Here is a 15,482-nt window from a genome sequence, read left to right as displayed (position 1 = left end):
GGGTCTAGGCCCGAAACGTCAGCCTTCCTGCTCCTCTGATGCTGCTTGGCCTGCTGTGTTCATCCAGCTCTATACCTTGTTATCACTGGACTGGAAATGGTCAACTCTGCTTTCTCTCCACAACGTTGACAGACTTGTTGAGTTTCTCCAACAACTTCTATCTTTATTTAAGAATCTATAGCACAGCAGTAGGGAATTAAGGGGAAAACCCACTACTGGTTGGGGGTCAAAACTAGCACAGATGGCTGTTGTTGTCAGTCCCAGGACTAGGAACAGGAGTAGGCCATTCAGCCCCTCGAGCCTGCTCTGCCATTCAATTAGATCATGGCTGATCTGTGGCCTAACTGCATACACCTGCTTTGGGCCTATATCCCTTGATACAAAAACAGAAGTTGCTGGAAAAGCTCAGCAGGTCTGGCAGCATCTGTGAAGGAAAAAACAGAGTTAACATTTCGGTCCGGTGACCCTTCCTCAAGGGTATCCCTTGATACCCTTGCTTAATAAAAACTTGTCTATCTCAGATTTAAATTTAACATTTGAATTAGCATTGACCACCATTTGAGGAAGAGAGTTCCAAACCTCCACTACTCTTCCCATGTCAGTCTTTCTAACATCTCTCCTTAATGGTCTGACCCTAAGTTTTAGACTATGCCCCCGGTTCTAAAATCTTCAACTCATAGAAATAGTCTATCTTTATCTAACCTTAACCTTCTAAATTCTAGAGAATAAAAGCCGAAGTTTTCTCATCTCTCCTGATAACTTAATTCTTGGAGTCCAGTTACGATTCTCATAAACCTGCATTGAAATCCCTCCAGGACCAAAACATCCTTCCTAAGGTGTGGTGCCTAGATCTGCTCACAGTGCTCAAAGTGGGTTCTAGCTGGAGTTTTGTGTAACTGCAGCATACCATCTATATCTTTATATTCCAGCCCTTTCGATATAAAGGCCATCATTCCATTGGCCAGTCTTCTTGACCATTTCTGCACCCGCTCATAGCATTTTAAAAAGCCATGCACCTGAACCCAAAAATCTCACTGTATACAGTTACATGGTGACACCAATACCTGTGTGCGCCCCTCTAAGCTACACACAATCCTGACTTGTTATTCTTTCATTCTCATTTGGACAAAATCCTGAAACTCTTTTCCTAACACTACTTTCCTAACACACAGGTGCATAGCAGAAGTCATCTCCCTGGCCCTACTCTCATCCCTGGAACATCTGGATAACAAGGATACCTACATTAGGCTCCTACTTGTTGACTACAGCTCCACCTTCCAGCACTATAATTGCAATGAAACTAATGTCCAAACTCCGCCCTCTGCAACTGGATCCTCAACATCCTGACCCACAGACCACAGTCAGTGAGAATAGGCACAGCACGTCCTCCATGACAATCCTCAATACCGTTGTCCCCCAAGGCTGCGTACTCAGCCCCTTACTATACTCCCTATACACTCATGACTGTGTGGCTATATTCCATCCTACCTCCATCTACAAGTTCACTATTGACACCACCGTTGTAGGCCGGATCTCAAACAGTGACAAGACAGAATACAGGACGGAGATAGAGTGTTTAATGGTGTGGTGTAAAGATAACAATCTCCCCCTCAACATCTGCAAAGCAAAAGATCTGGTCATTGACTTCATGAAACAAGATGGAGGGCATGTCCCTGTCTACATCAATGGTGCTGAGGTGGAGATGGTTGACAGCATCAAGTTCCTGGGAGTGATGATCACCAATAATCAGTCCTGGTCCACTCGCGTTGACATGATGGTCCAGAAAGCACAACAATGTCTGTACTTCCTCAGGAGGCTAAGGAAATTTGGCATGTCCATAAATACTCTTACCAATTTTTATAGATGCACCATAAAACGCATTCTATCAGGAATAACAACTGCTCTGCCCAGGCCTGTAAGAAGCTACAGAAATTTGTGAATACAGCCCAGTCCATCATGCAAGCCAACCTCCCAACCTTTGACTCCATCTGCACTTTTTGCTGCCTCAGAAAGGCAGCCAACATAATCAAAGACCCCTCCCACCCTGATTATAATCTCTTCCAACCTCTTCCGTTGGGCATAAGATACAAAAGCTTAAACACGTGTACCAACAGAGTCAAGAACAGCTTCTTCCCTGCTGGTATTAGACTTCTGAATGGACCTCTCAAATTTTAAATTTAATATTGATCTCACTCGTTGGGTACCTCTGCAGTTGTAACATTGTATTTCTCACTCTGCTCTGTTACCCTAATGCACTTTGTAAGTACTAATCTGCCTGTAGTGCACGCAAAACAAAACTTTTCACAAGACTAGGGTACATGTGACAAGAATAAATCAAATCAAATCAAACCACTGTGGTTATATTTACAACACGTGGACTGCAGGGGTTGAAGAATGTGACTGACCGCCACTGTGTCATGTGTAATTAGGGATGCGTCCGGCCAGCGATGCTCATCCTCACAAGGATGAAATTGAAACAAAATAAGATGCGAATGGCCCATGACCTCCGCTGTGCTTAGAACTCGACATTGGCTCAAGAATAAACAAAGTTATGATTTTGAAGTTCTCATCCTGATTCTCAGTCTATGAAATGACTTCATCCTTCCCATCTCTGTAACCTCTTCTAACTCTGTAACCCTCTTTGATTTTGACACTACTCTGTATCAAATTGTATTTGTTAATACTCCTGTCAATCACCATCAGTCATTTTACTGTGTTAAAGGTGCTGCACAAATACAATTTTCTGTTGTTATTACAACGGTTATGATGATTTTTTAGTCTATTTGGGGAACACATCAAACAGTGTTAAACTTCCTGCTGTAGTACTATGCATGAGGAATGGAACATAAAATAAATATGCAGATTTGAAATAGCACATGGTTAAGTTAATGCTGCACCCTTTTCAATTAGCTGGCGGAGGTATTCACTAACATCTTCAACCTCTCACTCCTGCAAGTTGAAGTCCCCATCTGCTTCAAGATGACCATCATCATCCCAGTACCTAAGAAAGCACATGAAATGCACTTTAATGACTAGCGCTCAGTGGCTCTGACCTCCATATTCATGAAGCACTTCGAGAGGTTGGTCATGGTCCACATCAACTCCAGTCTCCCAGCCTGCCTCAATCTCCTGTAGTTTGCCCACCAACATTAACAGGTCCACAGAGGATGCCATATCCCTAGCCCTGCACTCATCTCTGGAACATCTGGACAACAAAGACACCTACGTCAGACTCCTGCTCATCGACTACAGCTCTGCCTTCAACACCATTATCCCCCCCAGACTGATCTCAAAACTGCGTGTCCCAGGTCTCGGCTCTGCCCTCTGCAACTGGATCCTCAGCTTGCTGACCCATAGACTACAATCAGTGAAGATAGACAACTGCACTTCCGCCACGATAACACTCAACATTGGAGACCCAAGGATGCATCCTCAGCCCCCTACTGTATTCCCAGATGGATATCAAACAACAATGAGTCAGAATACAGAAAGGAGATTTAGGGCTTGGTGACATGGTGCAATGATAACAACCTCTCTTTCAATTTCGGCAAAACTAAAGAGCTGACTATTGACTTCAGAAAGAAAGGAGGAAAACAAACACCCATCTATATCAATGGAGCTGAAGTGGAGAGTGTTGAGAGTGTCAGGTTCTTAGGAGTGATGATAACTGACAACCTGTTCCGGACTTCCCACGTAGATGCAACGGGCAAGAAGACACAACAACGCCTCTTCTTCTTCAGGCAGCTCAGGAAATTTGGCATGTCCATAATGACCTTCACCAAACGTTACAGATGCACCATTGAAAGCAAACTGTCCAGTGCATAATGGCCTGGTACAGCAACTGCTCTGTCCAGGATTGTAAAGAACCACAGAAGATTGTGTGACCAGTCCAGACCATCACAGTATCCAACCTTCCATCCATGGACTCCTTTTACATCTCTCATTGCCGGGAAAAGGCTGCCAACATCAAAGACCCATCCTAACCTGGTAATGATCTCCTACAACCTCTTCTGTCAGGCAGGAGATACCGAAGCTTGAACATACGCGCCAGCGGGTTCAAGAAGAGCTTCTTCCCTGTCGTTGTTGGACTGATGAATGGACTCTCTAGCTTGAAATAATGTTAATCTTGTTAATGTTGATCTTGCTGAGGAACACATCCTGTGCGGTGTAACCTGTATGCCTTACACTGACCAAGTTCTTTTCACCTTAATGATTTGTATGTCCTTGCTTACTTTGATCTGCCTGTACTGCCCGCAAACAAAACTTTTCACTGTACTTAAGTACACCTGACAACAAATCAAATCAATCAATCAATCATTTATTTACCCAAGGGATGTGGGTGTCACTGGCCAGGCCAGCATTGTTTGCCCACCCCTAAATGCTTGGAGAGCAGTTTAGAGTCAACTGCATTGCTGTGGGCCTGGAGTCATATGTAGGCCAGACCAGGTAAGGATGGCGTTTCCTTCCATAAAGGCCAGGACTGAGCCAGACTTTTTTTCCCTGACAATTGATTCAATAGTCATCATTAGACACACATTTCCAGTTTTTTTTTATTGAATTCAAATTTGACCATCTGCTGTTAGAGGATTTGAAAACTGATCCCCAGAACATTACCTGCACCTCTCGATTAATAGTCTAGCACAATACTTCTTGGTCATTGTCTTCTATTTCACAACAAAGTGTATATGTTGAATGATGGAGCCCAGATTACAGTTCACCGTGTATCAACAGAGATGTGGCTTCAAAAAAAAACATGGCTTACACAAATATTGATAAATATTTGAAGTGGTTTTCTGATTTGGAATATTCTGTTTTGAATAGCACGGTGGAGATGAAATTATTGAATTTATTCATCATTCTGAAACTCTTTTCCTAACACCAATGTGGATATATTGTATTCAATGTTTAATTAAGTTTTCTTTTTGTGAGATAGAATATATGATTTATATAGATACAAATGATTGGAACCAGGTGGATCTTATTGACTATGAGATCCTTGATTTGGGTTGTCAACCTGGGCCAATCAGGGCACCCTTGGTGACAGATGTAAACAGGGGATTTAGAATCTCCTCACTTCAAGGATTGACTCTGAGCTAGCTGGCTACAGCCAGTGTATTGTGCACATGTAAATAAAGGGTGACTTGATGACGGGATATCAGCCCCTGTGGAGTTATTTATTTATACATACACACACACACACACACACACACATATATATATACATACAAAATACACATACGTATATAATAATACGTATTTTAAGTTCGGGTTTTCAATTATTGGTTGTTTAAATATGGGTTTTCAGTGTGACTGAAGTTTATGGTTAACTTGTATTTCTGTTGCCATGGTGATTTTTTTTAAAGATAGTTTGTAAGTGCTACTTTTGCAGCCCAATGGCTCTATGATTTCTTCAGAAGTTTACACTTAGCAGGAAAAATCCTTGTGCTTTAAGATCTGTTAATAAGTTATGGACTCAAGGTGTTCTTTTTAAGCTTAAGGGAATATCCACAGCTCAGATGGAGAGGTCTACGTTTCTGTTTTATCTTGTTTGGGGCAGTTCTGTGAAGTCCTTGCACGTATAGAACAGTATTCCTGAGAAAGGGAAAAAGATAATAAAGACTCAGGAATAAAATAAAACTAAATCTTGGGGTAAGAAGTTAGTGATGGTCCCTGTCTGGAACTGTTAGATAAAACTCGAAAGAGAACTGAAGCTGAGTTTGTTAAAGCTTAGGTGTATGGTAGCTCCAGGAATAAACTATCCGACATTTGAGGAGGAGTTCCAGTCCCAGTTACCTTAAACTTAAGGTATTAGAGAAAGAGCTTCTGGTGTGAGTACACTACAAGTATTGGTGTTGGGTACTATATAAGGGGTCTATTTTTCTTTGCTTAAGCAGTGTCTTAGAATTAATGGAAATATACTTTTACCTTGTGTTTAACACAATTTAAAATTTGTGCTTTGGAAAATTGATTTATTTTATCTTCATTTCTTTTGCTGAATAAGCCTCTGTTTTATGATTAAAACAAATTCTACAACTTTGCATGTTTGTGTTCCAGTGAGAGACCACCTCATTGAAACCGAAACAAAACAAAATGTGATCTATCAAGCCAGATTTCAGTCGTGGTACTGACCTGTCCAGTAATAACATTAGCTGGGATCTTGGAATCTTAAATGCTTAGTCTAAGAATTAGCTGAAAAACCCTCCATCATTTCAGGAATTTATGACATGAACAAAAACTTATCAAGGAGAAAATGCAGCTATAAATTTGCAGCAGCTTCACCCATTAAAACAGATGGAGCTTCAGTGGATCATTCTGTTTTCATTTTAAGGTCACCTTGAATTCTTGAATAAGGTCATTATTCAGACATTCTAATCTGCATAGCATACCAAAATTCTGAAATCAGGAAGAACTGGAGAACTATTGTGATGGAAAATATTTCTGCTGGGTATCCTTGTCTTGTTATGAAGAAAGTGCATCAAATCACAAGGAATAACACCCATGCACTTTCCGAATAGTGCCACCTGAGTTTACATTAAAATAAAAAAGAGATAATCTTTTAATTCCAAACTCTGCCTAATAACAAGCCTTGCTAAGACAATGAACTGGCTAAGCAAGGCACCAGTTTATTTTGTACCCAGAAGCAAAAGACAAGGCCAACTGCACTAACAGTGAACAGACCAATTGGTAGCAAGCTTTTGGGCAGATAAAAACATATGGAATAGTGGGGTTTGGGCTGGACTCGCAAGTGGAAAAAGAGAGCCACTGGAGTGGGCTTTACTGCTGGCAGTGAATTTGGGAAACTTTCCAAAAACTGAGGGAAGCACCTGGAGATGTTTGATCAAAAGTTATTATTCAGCAAAATGGGAAAACATTGGAACCTGGAGGAGGGTGTTCTGTAGGACAGTAGTTCTGAAGAATGCAACGTGTGATTAGGGGATGTTTTCCTTCTGTCATTTAATGTGCAATTTTCCAACACGAATAGCATTTAGTTAATAGTATTTTAGTCAACTGTTACGGTAAGATTTTTAAAGTGAAATCTAATTTTGTCAGCTATCAAGCGGAAGTTAGAATTTTGTTTTACATACTATCAGTATGTGGAGACAGTGTAACAAATTTCAATAAGTTGGGTCAACAACTGCACTTTTTCAAACTAAATTAGTTAAGTGAGTGTTAAGTTAAGTGAAGAAAATGCTACATTCAAAAACTGTGTACATTAAGTAAAAGCCTATTTCAAATTGTTATCATGTGGCCATTCTGGTTTGCTCTTTTTTCCTCCCAAATCTCACAGCATAGTACTAATATGAAATTTACCCATCATTGAATTAGGTTTATTGTCACTTGCGCTTACGAGAACAGTGAAAAGTTTACAAGTCAACATTTGCGGTGCCATCTTAGGTACAAAGGTACCCAGGTACAGAACCTTAGGTACAATCCTGCAGATACATAGGAAAATTCTGTAAACAATGAGAGCAATTGTTCCTTTTTTGCCCCTGATCCCGAGAGCTTAGCTTGAGCTATTCCCTTGTGGCATGGAGAAACACGGCAATGCCTCTAACTATCCGAGTCCACATGCCAACTAATCAGCATTCTCTTTTCATCGGAGTAAAAAATATCATTCACAGTGGTATTCTTACAAATTGTCCTGATGAGTGTAAGACAGACAGTTTCTCAAAATGCATCTTTCCTCAGCAATACCTAGGTTCTGTCTTACCAAATCAACATTTCAAAAGCCTATACCAATTTTGATTCATAAAATGTGCGCATATAAGACAAAGATTGCAGTAATATTGGATGACAATGATAAATAAATTAAAGAGAGCTGGTTGAAAAATAGGAAGCCTGCAGATTTCACATTTCGACCTACGAGAGTGCATTCATAAAAATAAAAGGTGCTGCAGACTTGCAATTTCTCAGAATCATTCATTGAAACTGGTGCTACTATACAGGAGTTCCTGATTGGGGCTTTGGATTGAAAATCTTATGAAAAAGCAACAGTGGAAAGTACACACAAGACTCAAACAGAACATGATACCTTGGTTAAGAGATAACAAGGTGTAGAGCTGGATGAACACAGCAGGCCAAGCAGCATCAGAGGAGCAGGAAAGCTGACATTTCAGGTCTAGACCCTTCTTCAGTAATGAAGAAGGGTCTAGACCCAAAACGTCATTTCTGAAGAAGGGTCTAGACCCGAAATGTCAGCTTTCCTGCTCCTCTGATGCTGCTTGGCCTGCTGTGTTCATCCAGCTCTACACCTTGTTATCTCAGATTCTCCAGCATCTGCAGTTCCTACTATCCATGATATCTTGGTTATAGGCTAATTAAAACGTTCAGAACATTCTTATGGTTCAAAAGAAAAAATAAAATTCCTTGTATATTACCATTTGTTTTTTTTTTAAATAATGGTTTTTAAAATAATTCAGTAAACAACAATATATTCATTCTATTTTTATGAGTTTGATTCTAGTACTAGTAAAACCTATTATATCTTGAAATGGCACCTTTAATACAGCATGAGCATCATTTCATTTAAAATGATTGGATACCCTTGAAGTTGAAATCAGTATAATTCTTCATGCTTTCTTTTTAAATTTTCCAGATGTATAATTGCAAAAGAAAATGCATGACATTGTTACTTCCATACAATTTGCACAAAATATTGAAGGAGAACACCAGAAGATTTGGCTTGACATCTTTAAAATCTATTTTCCTACCTGTTTGGATGCAGCTGGGCCCAGCATTTCCTTTCTGCTAGGTGTGTCCAAAATGTTACTGATAATCCATTACAAACAGTGTATTTCAAGCCTTGGGTAGTTTGTGGATATACACCGGATACAAAGGTTCTTGGAAACCATTATGATACTGGCCAATAGACAGCATCCAAGCTATTGATCCTTGTGCAACAATTCTTGCACTGATGTAAAGTCACTGTCTGCATTGTTCACTTTGAGTTAGATGGGGAAGATCAATCCAATAATTACAATAAAACTCTCTGGTGTTAATGTAACATTAACGGTCGTATTAATATTTAGAATGAACAGGTATAAGATATTAATGAAGTGCCCTTGAGCACATACAGAAATGGACTGTCATCTTGGCCATTGAGAGGTTAAGAGATTCCTTACTGGGAGGCTGTCTGTGAGGGAGTTCTCTCCTTAAACATTAGGGATTTTAGTGTGGAAGGTGTTGCATGCAGCAGTCTCAGGGAAGAAACATTTAAGTTGGTTCACAGGCTCCTCTATTTTCTGTGACCTTGAGGAGTCTGTGTTCCACATATATGGTAGGTGTGTTAAGTTGAGGTCCACCTTTCACTTTTTGAGAGGGCTGTTCCTTCAGTTGGAACTTCAGACTCATGGTCCTGATCTTTGGTCACCTGGCGAAGAGAGAGAGAGGCGCAGGAGGGCAAGTCAGAGGATGTCCTTGTTGCTCTGCTCCTGGTCCTGACCATGGGCGCTACAAACAGATCCATGTGAGCAGTGAGCTAAGAAGGGAGTTTTTAGTTCTGACTACCTGCCTATTTTCTGTGGTTGTTCCCACAACCAGGTATCCCAGTAAAGGGAGCAGATGGTGTCCATTGGCATACTCTTAGGATACCCAATCAGACAGCACATCTGGGACTGAAGCGCATTCACTCAAAATAATATTTGATTTTGTCACAAATTTGCCTTAAATATTTGATTTTTGTTGGCCATTTATCTTTTAATTTGGCTTAATTTGATCCAATTGGCTTTAATTAAATATTTATCAAAAGAGAATTGTGAGGATTGCTGGGTGAATTTGTTGACTAAGGAAGCAGAAAAGTATAATGCTGCATCCTGTAAATAATATGACCATCAAAAAGAGGTTTTGAATCCATATTCATATTCTATCACTTGGCTCAAGTTCCATTTTACCTTTCAGATATAATTTAGTCTGAAATTGTTTTTTGTCTCATTGCTATTGCTATATTGTACTTCTCGGCTTTCACTATTTTCTTGATCCTCCTCTTTAGACTTTACTGACGAACAATGAAAACTGCAGCAAATTCAGTCATAATTAATCATTGTTCCTTTCTCTGAGTTAATATTTTATCTATCTGCTCAGATCTAGCTCATTCCTTTTTATTTTGAATTGTCCCTCAAAAACATTGTTGATACTGACATACGTCAATGAACCATTCACTGATTTACACCAATTACTATGTGAGGAATGAACCCAAGGTTGCAAAGCTTTATTCAGAAACATGGAGGCAGGCCATTATGATCCAATATGTGGGCGCAGGCCAGGACCCAACTTTATTCCACCTTCCTATTCCTGGTGCATAGCCAAGTAAGGCAAGGCACTTGAATCATAGAATCCCTACAGTGTGGAAACAGGCCATTCAGCCCAAAAAGTCCACACCATCCCTCCAAAGAGCATCCCACCCAGACCCACTCCCCTACCTAACCTAAACATCTCTGGGCACCATAGCACAGCCAATCCATCTAGCCTGTGCATTTTTGGACTGCAGGAAGCAACTGGGGCACACAGGGAGAATATGCAAACACCACACAGACAGTTGCCTGAGGCTGGAATCAAACCTGGGTCCCTAGCACTGTGAGGCAGCAGTGCTAACCACTGAACCACCATGCCACCCCAAAGAAACAAAGAGGTCAAGTGCATATCCAATTGTATTTAGAACACCATCACATTTTTAGACAGTGACTTTCAGTTGCCACCATCCTCAGCAGAACAGAATGGTTCATCAGCTTCCGCCTTCAAAATTTTACTTTAAGTCTGTTCCTCTGGTTCCTCAATGATATGCAAAAATCCATGAGAGCCATTTATTCTTGCCACGATTTTCAGTGTGAACCAAACCACATTCTCCTCTGTGTCTGTAACTCAGGAATGAACAAAATCACGTCTACAGAAGTAACTGTCAACATACACACCACCAAATATAACCTGCTGCATTTTGTCTTTGCCTCAACATAACATTAACATCCGTTTCAACAAATCAATCTCACTTTTCCTCCATTCCTCCATTCTGTTGATCAGTTGGCTCCCGTTAACATTATCAGTGATTGTAGCATTTGCAAAACTGTGTCCATCTGTAATAATGTCCTCCTAATGTGCTTCTTCTGCTGATCCTTGAATTTCCTTGCTGTTTTTTGTCAGTCCACAGTCAACCTTAGTGCATTTTTACTTTTCCTTTGGTGCTGCCTCACTGTGCCTCTCTAGCTCAGGTGATGAGAGAACTCCAGGGTAATTTCGTCCACACTTAACCTTGTTAAAACATGCTTCCTCTATCCTCGATGGCCACATTTAGGCACATAAGAATGTGACATTTTTAATGTCTTAGTTACATTTGACCAAATGTGCATGAAATAAAATGATATCTGAAACATTTAACGCATAATTGATATGCTAAAGAATTATACAGAACAAAAAAGGCTATTTGGTTCAGCTGTACAATGCTAGTGTTTATGTTTCACATGAGCTTCCCCCCCAACTTAAATGATCACACCTCTTAGCATAGCATTCTATTCCCTCTCGCCCTTGCATACGCATCCAGTTTCCCCTAAGAATATTAAAATTGAAGTACCTGTGAATGATAGTGTTGTAGTCATGGCTACTGGTTCAGTCATCACTGAAGAACGACAGTCAGATTCAATCAAGTCTCCTGTCACAGTCACTGGGGCAGAGCTAAAGTGACGTAGTCCCTCTTTTAATGGTGCGATCCAGTTAAACTGAACTGAAGACAGGCAGCCAACGAAACCCTGTACGTTCGCATTCACAATCTCCTGGTCGAGATTGCCAGTGTCTGCAAATGAGAAACAGCATAAGAAATACCTATTATGGAACGTGTTCAGCAGAAAGGTGTTCCACAGAGTTAACATTGAGTCCAGTATGCCTCAGTTCCAAAGAAGAGTCATACTGGATTTGAAATATGAACCCTGTTTCTCTCTCTAAATATGCTGCCAGACCTGCTGAGTTTCTCCAGCACTTCCTGTTTTTATTTCAGATCTCCAGCATCCTCTATATCTTGCCTTACTATTCTGAAGAAGATTCAAGGAGCTTCCGCCAGGGTCCTGGTCAATCTCTATGTCTCAACCAACATCACTTAAACAGATGATCTAATCATTATTACATTGCTATCCATGGGAACTTGCAAAATGGTTGCAGCACTTCCTACAATTTAGCTTCAAACATTCTTCATGATCTGAATTTGGGAAACGTATAACATAATACAAATATAATATAAACGTAATAAAATATAAATATTAATATAATATAAGTACAAATCTTTCTTTATTATCTAGTTTCTTTTTTGAGGACAAACTGAAGTGCAGTTATCTCTGGAGCTTCTCTGCCTGAATCCAAATCCTAGCTGAATCCAAATGCTAGCAATGTTGCTCTTTATACCTTTGACAATACTTTATGTCTTTTTGTAACTCGTGTGACCTAAAGTAGCAAACGGATAGAATCATAGAATCCCTACAGTGAGCAGGCTATTCAACCCATTGAGTCCACACAGACCCTCCAAGGCTCATCCCACCCAGACCCACCCATCTACCCTATCCCTATAATTCCCATGCTAATCCACCTAGCCTGCACATCCCTGGACACAATGGGCAATTGACCACGGTCAATCCACCTAACCTGCATATCTTTGGACTTGGGAAGAAACCAGAACACCCAGATTGAGCCTACACAGATACAGGGAGAATGTTCAAACTCCACACAGATAGTTGCCCAAAGGTAGAATCGAAACTGGGTCCCTCGTGCTGTGAGGCAGCAGTGCTAACCACCAGATAGTGAGCTGCAGTGGAAGAGTGAACTTACCCAATGTGATAGCCTTAGATGCCTCAGTTCCTATAGGTATATCATTCTAGTCCGTCATATACATTGGCCTTACAGGGTGATAACCCTCTGAACATTGTCAAACAGTTCACTCAAATGTTGATATCATTTTACTTTGTTTAATTATGTAATGTTGCATTGTGAAAATCTTATCAACTCAGCTCCTTTTTGTATAAATTAGCTTTTATGTTGACCAGATGCATGGGGCTGTATTGATGTGGTTTGATTTGATTTCATTTATCATTGTCACATGTACCGAGATACAGTTAAAAGTATTGTTTTGTGTGCTATCCAGGCAAATCATAACTTATGTTAAGTACGTCAGGGCGTTAGAACAGAATGCAGAATATAGTGTTACAGCTACAGAGAAGGTGCAGAGAAAGATCAACTCTAATGTTTGAGAGGTCCATTCAAAAACTCTGATAACAGCAGTGAAGAAGCTATTCTTGACGCTATTAGTTTAATTTCAATAAATGTGAGGTATGGCATTTTGGAAAGGCAAATCAGGGCAGGACTTGTACACTTAATGGTAAGGTCCTGGGCAGTATTGCTGAACAAAGAGATCTTGGAGTGCTGGTTCATAGTTCTTGAATGTGGGATCAAAGGTGGACAGAATGGTGAAAAAGATATTTGGTATGTTTGCCTTTATTAGTCAGTGTATTGAGTATAGGAGTTGGAAGGTCATGTTGCAGCTATAGAGGACATTGGTTAGGCCACTTGGAATAGTGTGTTCAATTCTAGTCCCCCTGCTATAGTAAGGATATTGTGAAACTTGAAAGGGTTCAGGAAAGATTTACAAGGGTGTTTGACAGGAGTTGGAGGGTTTGAACAACAGGGAGAGGATGAATAGGCTGGGGATATTTTCTCTGGAGTGTAGGAGGCTGAGGGGTGACCTTATAGAAGTTTATAAAATCATGAGTGGTGTGGATGGGAGGTCTTTTCCTCAGGGTCGGGGAGTCCAAAACTAGAGGACAAGTTTAAAGCGAGAGGGGACAAGTGTAAAAGAGACCGAAGGGGTAACTGTTTCTTGCAGAGGAAAATGTGGTGAAGGCTGGTACAATTACTGCATTTAAAAGGCATCTGGATGCGTACATGAATAGGAAGGCTTTAGAGGAATATGAGCCAAATGCTGGAAAATGGGACTAGATTAATTTAGGTTACCTGGTCAGCATGGACAAGTTGGACCAAAGGGTCTGTTTCCATGCTGTACAGCTCTATGACTCTATGACTCAATGGTACGTATTTTCAAACATTTGGATATTCTGCCTGATGGAAGAGGGTGGAAGAGAATATAACTGGAGTGAGAGTGGTCTTTTATTATGTTCTGCTTTCTTGACGCAGCGAGAAGTATAGATGGAATAAATGGATGTAAGGCTGATTTGCATGATGGACTGGGCTATATCACAACTCTACTGAATTTCACACCGTCTTGGGCAGATCAGTTGACATACCAAGCAGTGATGCATACAGATAGAATGTTTTCTGTGGTGCATCTATAAAAATTGGTAAGGGTCATTTTGGAGATGCAAACTCATCTAATCATTGTTGATCATTTTCAAAAGCTTCACTTGCTGGACCCAAACCATTACCTCTGGTATCTCCCAACCAGCCCCTCTTGTATATTCTTGACTCCTCCTGTTTCACATCTACATGCTTCACAACTAGCCCTTCAGCTACTTTGTCAGGGAGCACACCATCAATTTCTACACATGAGCCTATGAATTAGGACCAAGAGGATTCCATTTGACTCCTGAAACCTGCTCTGCTATTCTGTAAGATCATAGCTGATCTGATTGTGGCCTCAGCCTCACATCTTCATTTAGTTCGGATAACCTCTTACTCCTTTGTTAGTCAAGAATCTGTAAAACACAGTCTTAAAGATATTCAATGATCCTGCCTCCAATCTCTCTGGGGAAGAGAATTCCACAGACTAATGACGCTCTGAGAGAAAGAAACAATGTCCTCCTCTTCATCAGAAATGGAAAGCCCTTGCTTATTTTAAACTGTATCCCTTACTTCCAATCTGCCCCACAGAGAAAAATATTGTTTAAGTATTGATCCTAGAAGTCCTCTCATGATCTTATATCTGTCATTGAGAGCACCTCTCAGTCATCTAAGCACCAACATATAAAAGTCCAGCCTGTCTAAGCTCTTCTCTGAAGATCATACTCCATGCCAGTTGACTGAACCTTCTTTGAACTGCTTCAAACATTGTGTTCTGAGGAAGGTTCACTTGACCTAAAACGTTAACTCTGATTTCTCTCTGCAGATGCTGCCAGATCTGCTGAGCTTTTCCAACAATTTCTGTTTTTTGTTTCTGATTTATAACATCCGCAGTTCTTTCAATTTTTAATGTATTTATATCCTTTTGTAAATAGGAAGACCCAAAAAATACAAAGTGCTCCAGATGTGGCCTCAACCACATACCAAGCAACTGCAGAAAAATATCACCACCTTTATGCTGCATTACTATTGCAACAAACAACAACATTCCATTTGCCCTCTTAATTACTTGCTGTAACTGTAAATTGAATTTATGTGATTCATAAACAGGACATTCAGATCTCTATATAAAAAAAAACCCTGAAAGAACTGCGGATGCTGTAAATCAGGAACAAAAACAGAATGTGCTGGAAAAGCTCAGCAGGTCTGGCAGCATCTGT

At 40.4% G+C, this 15,482-nt stretch overlaps 1 protein-coding gene across 1 annotated transcript in view; it reads right to left on the bottom strand.

Annotated features, from left to right (window-relative positions):
- Positions 1–15,482, bottom strand: part of LOC109930579 (contactin-associated protein-like 5) — a 1,093,911-nt gene that overhangs the window by 28,606 nt on the left and 1,049,823 nt on the right. The window contains exon 22 of the mRNA XM_048598831.1: positions 11,561–11,779. Within this exon, the coding sequence (XP_048454788.1) occupies positions 11,561–11,779 (219 nt within the window). The remainder of the gene's footprint in view (positions 1–11,560; positions 11,780–15,482) is intronic.

Source organism: Rhincodon typus, chromosome 7 (genome assembly GCF_021869965.1).
Source record: "Rhincodon typus isolate 14 chromosome 7, sRhiTyp1.1, whole genome shotgun sequence".
NCBI lineage: Eukaryota > Metazoa > Chordata > Chondrichthyes > Orectolobiformes > Rhincodontidae > Rhincodon > Rhincodon typus.
Note: the sequence above shows the minus strand (reverse complement) of the source record. Positions and strands in the feature narration are given on the sequence as shown.